The 8,799-nt window shown below is 58.1% G+C and overlaps 1 protein-coding gene across 1 annotated transcript in view; it reads right to left on the bottom strand.

Annotated features, from left to right (window-relative positions):
• Positions 1–4,056: 4,056 nt before the first annotated feature.
• Positions 4,057–8,799, bottom strand: part of AR (androgen receptor) — a 43,073-nt gene continuing 38,330 nt past the window's right edge. The window contains exons 5-8 of the mRNA XM_084269206.1: positions 6,858–7,002; positions 5,999–6,129; positions 5,395–5,552; positions 4,057–4,452 (exon numbers count right to left, since the gene is read on the bottom strand). Coding sequence (XP_084125332.1) covers positions 4,297–4,452; positions 5,395–5,552; positions 5,999–6,129; positions 6,858–7,002 — 590 coding nt within the window. The 3' untranslated portion in view covers positions 4,057–4,296. The remainder of the gene's footprint in view (positions 4,453–5,394; positions 5,553–5,998; positions 6,130–6,857; positions 7,003–8,799) is intronic.

Raw genomic sequence — 8,799 nt, 5'->3', positions numbered from 1 at the left:
GGTCACCGCTCCCCACTCCCCCTGACATCGCAACATCGTAGGTCTCTTATTTTCCTTATTCAATATATTCAGTTCCAATTAAACAAAACAAACCAAAACAACCCAACCAAAAAAAGAGCAGCAGCAGCAGCGTCCATCTCTAGAAGCAGAATTTGGCCTGGGATGCTGTTCACTTGGGCAAAAGGCTGCCGGCGCTGAGAGGTGACTGAGGAAGAGGCTGCAGCTGCTGTACCACCCCTGCAGCCGGTGTGAGGCGATGCCCTACGCTCGGCCCTGCCGCACATCTCGCAGGGATAAAGCAGCAAAGTCCCCGTGGCAGCAGCTTCTCTTGTGCATGGGAAGCTGAAAGCTCAGCCCTCACCCCAGGCCAGGGCTGGGGAAACAACCAGCTCCTTGCTGCAGCCCAGAGTCCCTGCGCCGGCTCCTTGGGTGCTCCAGGACCTCACGCTGCTGCAGTGACTGGAGCTCTTGCAGAGACGTCGGGGTCAGACCCCTCGAGTACAGCGATGGGCTGGGTGTCCTCCCCAGGCAAAAAGGCACCAGCAATGAGCTTTTTGGCTTGTTACAAAGGAAATAAAACATATCAATACAGAGAAATCTCTATTACAAAGCCAGGTTAGCAAATAGAACACCATTAAACTGCCACAGCCCACAGCCCGTCTGGCAGCCTGCTACAACCCAGCTGGGGGGACATGGGGTGCACAGGTACTGCCTGCATCAAAGTGTGGGCTCCCCAGAGGGTTAAAAGGGAGTGAGCAAGTCCTACTGCGCTGCCTGGGAGGGGGCTGCAGCTGTACCTCCCATCCCCAGCAGCACCCTCTCACTGGCTGGACTGCTTGGCTGTGCCCGGGGCCGTCCCAGTGCTGCAGGTTTCTGTCCCCACTGCTTGTCCCTGTGCCCCACCAGTATCCCACATGGCTGCTGGTCTCCAGGTACACTGCCAGCTGCCAGCTGGCACCCGGTGTGATGGTGCAGAGTGTGTGTCAGCCAGTCGTTATGGCACGAGACAAGACTTCTGTGCCCAAGAAGTCAGAGAAGAGCAACCAGTTTGGGATCCTGGGATGCTGCCCCACAGCCGAAGGACACTGTACAGGCAGTGAGGGCAGGAACAGAGGCTGTGGCCCAAGTGCCAGCGCCAACCCTGTCTGGCCCCAGCAGCTATGAGACAGGCAGAGAAGCAGATGCCCACACGAGCCTGTGCTGATGCAGGCCCCATCCATGCTGTGAGGGGACAATGTGAAGACTGGGTCAGGAGAACAATTAAATTGAGCCACAAGCCCGCGGTGGTCAGGGTTGGTGTCCTGCCGCCCTCCACAGCGCTGACACACCCGGTCCTTCCCTCGCCATACACCGTGTGTGATGCTCGCTGCTTGCTGCGCTGGCTCTGCTTGGGCTGTCACACCAAGCACAAGGGGCCTTTTGACTTCCAGGGGAGCAGTGCCCAGACGCTGCCGGCCTCCCCAGAAACACTGGCACAGCCTCTCCAAGGCTCGGCGCGTGCCGCGCCAAGCCAAGCACCCTGCTGACCGCGGATGCTGCCAGTGGGAAGGTGGGTGAAGTCTGCGGTCGCACTGCCTGTGCTGCCACATCACCTCACGTTTGGCACTGCAGAGGACTGAGCGTTCTCCCTGTGTAACTAAAGGTCACTTCATCTCGCACCCTTTCTGTTCTGGGCCCTCTCCTGCGGAGATGCCACTCCCAGATGACACCAATGTGTGTGTTCCCGGTCCTCTGCACCCTGCCTTCCAAGGGAGCTGATGCTCTGAGCCGCGAATGATAAGGCAGCACCAAAGCCCACAACATCCTGCATATGCCAGAGCAGAGCCAGCAGCACCGAGGGGGATGTGGAAGTCCCCTCTCTTGGGTGTCCTGAGGAAGCCTCGGGATCAGCTTCTACACAAGGGTGAAGGTGGTGAAGCTCTTTGCTTTATTAAAGCAAAAGCAGACGAGGACCCACAGCAGAAAGCACAAAGCACACAGATACCTGCCAGGACACATGGCCTGCAGACACACAGCCAGGCATCGCACGCCGAGTCGCAGGCGCCTGGCAGCTGATACCTGGGCAGCAGCCTGGCCCCTTCCCTTCACCCTGCACATCCAGCAGCCCACCAGCGGGTGTGATGCCCCCATGAGCCCCTTTTATCCCCATCCCCCAGCAGTGCGGGGCCCAGCCAGACACCTCCACTCGCATGACCATGAGCTTGCGCGAAGCGTAAATCTCTCCAAGGGGCTACTGGGACTGCTCGCAGCATCCTCCTGCCAGTGGTGGCGAATGCTGCATTGCCAGCCCATTACATGCTGCTGCCAGGAAGAGGAATGCACCCATGGGACCCATTTACCAGTTCCATCAACAAGCAAAATGCTGGCAGCCCACTAGTGTTCAGGCGGCCGGTGCTCCGGAGGGTTATCGGCAGCATCTGCTGCCACCTACACAAAGGGGTTTCAGGAGCAGCACGATCAGAGCCATACGGAGCAGGCGAGGGAAACTCATCACAACCTGCTGTAAAGAGAGCCCCCTCCCCTTCGATGGGTTTGGGGTTCTCCCCTCTCCTTTTCCTTAAGGAAAATCCCAGTGTGACTGAAAAGCATCAGGGAAGAGAAGTATTGGCCTTTGCTGGGAGTATGCCAGGAGCCTGGGCCAAGCGCAAGCGCGTCTGCCTGCAGAGCAGAGGGTGACACACAGCCCGTGGGCACTCCCAGCAGCAGAAGCATCAGCACTGGTCTCTGCGGGACTCGCACCTGGGAACCAACCAGCCCCAACTTGCTCCCTTCGCTTCTAACGGCACCGACAACCACGAGTAGCTGCTCACGCCGGGGGGAGCAGCAGCGAAACCGCCGTTTGGGAACACACCATGTCTGCCCACGCTGGCACGAGGCGGCTTTGGGGACGGGGGGACTGAACACGGTGGGGAACGATGGCTTGGCCTGGGGCAAACCAGCCTGGGTGCTGCATGCTGGCTGTGGACCCAGTGCCCCCATTAGCTGGGGCTCCATCACCTGCCCTTGGGGCGCAGCTGCAGCCTGGGACCACCATGGTTCCTGGAGCCACCGGGATGGACAGGATGTGTGGACAGTGCTGGGGACAGCTGGTGTGTGTGGGATGGTGAGCATGGGAGGGGGGATCCCTGGGCTGCAATCAGCCACTGCAGTCAGCAGGAGCCGTGAGCACCGTGCAGAAGGGCAGGAGATCGGCAGCACCAGCCAGTTACCACAGCCCCCCTCCCAGGGATGGGATTAATGGCTGCATCCCATGGCCTCACAGGTCCCACAGATCCTCGCCCCACTGCTTTGCTCCTTGGGACACTCGTCTGCTGGCATTGGAAAGAGGAGTCAGGACAGATGGGAAGGAAGGGGAGAAGCAGAACACGTGGGGTCTGTGGGACACGCGAGGTCTGTGGGACCAGTGGAGCAGAGCTGGTGAGAGGCTGTGCAGGGGCCATCGGGCATCCATGGGAGCAGGGAGCTGAGGTTCGAGCATGTCAGGCACTTGGGGAGGTGGGTATGGCTGCATGGGAGGAACTGTGGAGGACGAGAATTTGACTGTGGTGTGCCCGGTGTTCTGGGGCAGACCGAGATCCAGCCTCACTGGCTGCAGGAAAAGCATCCCAGGTGGAAAACAGGAACCTTCTGGCATTCCTGGGGAATCCCAAAGCACACCCCCAGCCCTTTTTGCTGACAGCACCATAGCACATGGGTCCATGCTGCCACACAGCAGGGCTGCAGGGCCACACACCAGAAGCAACTCTCCAGAGCAGGACCTGGAGCTTCGGGACCCAGCAGCTGCCCCTTTTAGCTCACCAGGCTGCAAATCCACCTCATCCCCCCGCGTTTCTCTTCCTCTACTGTATTGATGTTCCCTTGCCTGCTCCCCAGCACCACACCACAAAACAGAGTCCTGGAGGGGCCCAGTAAAGTCCCCCACATGCACCCTGACTGCCCAAACCTGCTGCTGGTCTCGCCCCAGTTAAAAATGAAGCCCCAAGCCCAACACCCACTGGCATCTCCCCCCCACCCCACATCTGCTGAGCATCACCACGGAAAACACACAGCTGAGAGCGCAGGCACGGGGCGGCCGTGCCACAGTCCCTGCCCCAGCGCAGCAAGACGGCCAGAGAGCTGTGGGGAGATCAGTTCAGAGGTACCGCAGGAGAGTAGGAATCTCGGGAATCCCCACAGGGCATCCTTCATCCTGTCCATCTTCAGGGATTCCCCAAGGCACTGCAGCACAGAGTGCAGGAGGACCAGGCTGGGGGGGCTGGAACGGGGGTGGTGGAACTGGGAGGTGCCTCCGGAAGATCACTGTGCATGGAAGTAGATGGGCTTGACTTTTCCAGACAGGATCTTGGGGACCTGCACAGAGATGATCTCAGCCATCATTTCGGGGTAGTCCACGCTCACCATATGGGCCTTGATTAAAAGGTCAAATGTAAACTGGTGCAGATCCTTGGCAATCTGGGAAAGGAAGAGAGTTCGTTAGATGAGAGACACATCCCTGGACAGCACAATCACAGGGGGGATGCTGAGCAGACACTGGCAGGTGCAGCAGCCCAGGACTAGACCATGCAGCACTGGGACCCGCTCTGCTCCCCAGCCACCACTACCCACGGGCACAGACACGTCCCAGGGACAGGCCATGGAGATCCCTGCCTGGGAGCACATAGCCCTTCTTGCTTGGGCACTGCTGAGCCCCACGAAGGTGGGATGTATGAAAGGGGGGTGCATGAAAAGGGGGTGCATGCACAGGGGGCTTTCTTACTCCTGCCAAAACCAGTCTTACTGTGCACACATATGTGCTGGCTTCACTTCCTAAGAACTGCTTCTTGGTTGTGGACAGAGAACCATGGGGCAGGAGCTGAGCCCAGCTCACGTTTTACCCACACAGCTTCAACTCACGAAGAGACAATTTGTTCTCGCTGCTGTAATCAGAGAAGAGTCACTGGGGCACTGGGATTGTGAGTCGCTCTGCTAGGCTGACGAGGGAAACGGATCATCCCCAAAGAGCTTTCCACCACCAAAAAAGGAAACCCAGAAACCCCAGTGCAAGGGAGCTGCTGCTGCAGATTTGCCAGACACCAATAGCCTCTGCTCCCATGGGGAGTTCACATCTGCCTTTTTCCCCCCATTCAGCTGGGGAGCTCACTGCAAAAGTGTGCTGGGAGCTAAAACCCAAACTGAAAAGGATCAGAGAGCCATCCATCAGCCCGGGTGGCAAGGGACCTCTAAAGGTCACCCCATCCCATCCTGCCCAGGACCAGGAGCCCGGGAGACACTGCCTAGCACCCTCCCCACCCGCCAGTGATGGGGAGGACCGTGACCCCAGGGGGTTGCTGCAGTGACTGATCGCTCTCATTGTTTCCTATGTGTACAGCCAGGCATTTCACCGCCCTCTCTTACCGGATGCACGGAGTCCAGGACCTTGGTGAGCTGGTAAAACCGCCGAGAGCAGGAGGCAGGGTTCTTCCTCTTGCAAGCGATGATGCGGTCGAGTTCCTTAATGTAATTCATGCGAAGTTCATCAAAGAGCTTCTGGTTCTTCAGGCCATCCACGGGAACTGGAAGGGAGAGGGGAAGCACACGGTGAGTGGACCCATGAGGAGAGAGGACAAGAGAGTCAGAGGATGGCTGAGGGAAGAGGTAAGTTCAGCCCACCCCGCTCCCCCTGCGCCTCCTCCGACAGCCCAAGGACCCTTGGCCACGGTAACGACCGCAGTGCCGCCTTCCTGCTCAGCACCTGATGCTCGGTGCTGGTGACAGTGTTGAGCTAGGCACCAGCCTCCTGCATGGGAGTGGGGCTGCATGGCATGGGGAGCTGCAGGGGCTGCACCCTTCAGCTTGGCTGCTCCCCTTCCCGGAGCAGCTCAGCTTGAAGCAGTGAGGATGCTGCCCACAGCCATCCATCCCCTGGGACATATGAGCCTGTGCACAGGGGAAAGGCCAGGTGCCTCACAGCAACATAGAGTACAGCAAGATCTGCTGTGGAGAGGAGGCGAGTACGTACTGATGCTGAAGAAGAGCAGAGCCTTCATGCAGAGAAACTCCTGGGGCGTGATCTGGAGCCACCCGAACTCCTGGGAGAGGTGCCGCATCCTGATGCACTGGCTGTACATTCTGGACTTGTGCATCCGGTACCTGGCAGGGTGAGACAAGCAATGATCACAGCACTGCTGGGTGCTGCGGGGGGGGGGGAGGGGGGCACAGCACCCACAGACCATCCCCATGGCCAACAGCCCCGGCTCTGCCTCATGGGGTGCTGCATCCAGGAGCGGAGCGCTGTCTGGAACGTGCCCGTGTGATCCTCTCGGCCTGGGAACGGATGGGGACCTGGGATCTGCAGGGTTCGTGGAACCCTTCCTGAGAAACAGTGGTGCTGGCTCCCTGCACTGACTGCCCAGGGACCCCAGGAGCGAGCTGGGGCTGTCAGGAGGAGCAGCAGCTTTGCTTGCTGCCCTCTCTACTTCTTAAGCCCTTCTCCCCTGGTGCCAGCAAACCTAAGCTGATGGCACATCAGAGACAGCCCACCAGGAGCTCACCACATACATTTGCTCCTGTCTCTGCTTGGTCCAGCTGACCAACAGAGCTGCAAACAGAACTCAAAGCCCTCAGAGGGACCAGCCCACACCCAGCCCTGGCTCTCGAGCCAATGCAGGGGGAGGGGGAAGGAGCTGGAGAGACACTGCAACTCCCTGTATTACTCCTGAGATCAGGGCAGAGTGCCGGGAGGGGATGAGCAGCCCCAATCCTGTGCTGGTGGCTCAGGAAGCAAGAGCAGACAGGAAAGCCAATTCCATGACTTGGTCTCCCTTCTCACCTGGCCCAACCCAAAGCACAGCATTAGACTGATGTTATGTCACACTTACTCGTTGAAGACCAGATCTGGAGCGAAGTAAAGCATCCTGGAATTGACGTTGGTGAAGGATCTCCAGCCCATAGCAAAAACCATAAGGCCCATCCAAGAGTACTGGATTATGGACATCTGGTCATCCACGTGCAGGTTGCGAAACCCTATTAAAGAATGAGAGGCATGTTACAGTGAACAGGGACTCCCAGAGCTGCAAGGGCTGTTCTCCCATGGACTCCAGCTCTCCTGCAGCACTCCTGTCATGAGGAGTTAGTCCCCAGCCTAATACCAACCCATCCCAGGATGCACTGCTGGGAGACACAACCACAGTGTCCGCAGGGAAACATCACATCCCAATGGAAAGCACCAACAAGCAACACACCGGAGGGAAGGAAGGGGATTCCAGACACAGGGAGGGCACAGAGGAAAGCACAGGCAGCAACACCTCTTAAAGGAAGGCAGAGACAAGAGGCTGTAATGGCATCTCTCCCCAGAGAGCCTCAAAGATGCTCACAAACTGTGTCTGAAGGCTTTGCAAGACTCAGTGAGCTGAACAAGCATTGCTCTGTAACAGGCTGGACAGAAACAGACCATTGGGATGGGATTTGATGGCTTCCTGAAGTCAGGCAGGGAATATGCTGAGATCCAGGTGCTGAGCGGGCCGAGCAGCCCCAGCCCCAGGCTGGCCCCACCATGACCTCATCTCTGGCACTAACCAGGCACCCAGACCGACCCTGCCGTGCCGTGCCACACGCTCTGTGGTCACGGTGTAACCCCTGAGTCTCTGCTCCAAAACACTCACAGTTAACATGTGGGGCTGCATCAACCCCCAGTGACATAAACCCCCCGACAGGGACTGGTTTGCTGTGCTGTGCTGGAGAAATCCATCAGCCAAGGGGAGCGGGAGGCCCAGCAGCAGGACAATGACCCGTGTCCCATTCCATGGGCACTGAGGCAGAAACAACCCTCATTACCCAATTACCTCCTCTGGCTCAATCCTGGCACTCGAGGGAACACACTGAAAAGTTTCCTCTATTTTCAGCCTGTCAGGACTCCACTGAATTGAACTGAACAGGCTTTACCGTTTGATGCCCAGACCCAGCACACAGCCCCAAGGCAAGGTGCAGCTCAGCACCCATCAAACACACATCGTGTTGCACGGATGATGATGGACATGAGTGTGAGCCCCTCTGCTGCATCGTGAGCTAAAAAAAACCAGAGGTTAAATTCACACCCGTATTCCCAGCTGGATGTGCCGTTACACCCCAGGCACCTCCAGCACCGCACCTTTTCCCAGCCACGTGCACGCAGTCACAGTGTCACCTGGCTCCCAGAAAGTCCTGTGTTCTGTCAGCCAGACACTGGAGGGATTCCCACACCTCTGGTGTGTGACTCTGACCCACAGAGGAAGGGCACATCTCATGCTGGGGAAGAGACAACCACAAACGAGCCCGAGTCCAGCTCGCTTTCTGTGTGTGCATTTTCCTTTCAGCTTCCGTGTCGCTGGATCAGAAACCAGAGGCTCCATCAGCACCCTCCTGGTGCTGAGCAGAAAACTCCACCCTGAGGGGCTCAGCTGCCGCTGACACCCACCTTCTGGCAGAGCCACACACCTGAGCACCGAGCAGGTGCCTGAGCTGCTTAAGCCTTTCACCAACGGTCCAGTTATCTCTCTGGTGCACACCTTGATTAGATTTTTGGATTTAATTCCAGCCCTGTGTGCTATAAAACCCTTTTGATTTGTCCAGTAACTTGGTCAGGGACAGATTCACTGCCTGGTAAAACCAAAGCCATTCCCAGCTACCGCTTCCTCCAACTCCCTCCTGCTCCATTCTTGCCGCTGCTCTTCCCGCCTGGACTTTCTGAAAAGCTTGGAAAAACTCGAGTTACCTGCAGAGGAACCATGCTGCTGGCCCCGGCTGCTGAGGCTGCAGCGAGAGGGTGCAGGGGATGCTCAGCTG

Source organism: Gallinula chloropus (assembly GCF_964237585.1).
Source record: "Gallinula chloropus genome assembly, chromosome: 11".
NCBI classification, from domain to species: Eukaryota; Metazoa; Chordata; class Aves; order Gruiformes; family Rallidae; genus Gallinula; species Gallinula chloropus.
Note: the sequence above shows the minus strand (reverse complement) of the source record. Positions and strands in the feature narration are given on the sequence as shown.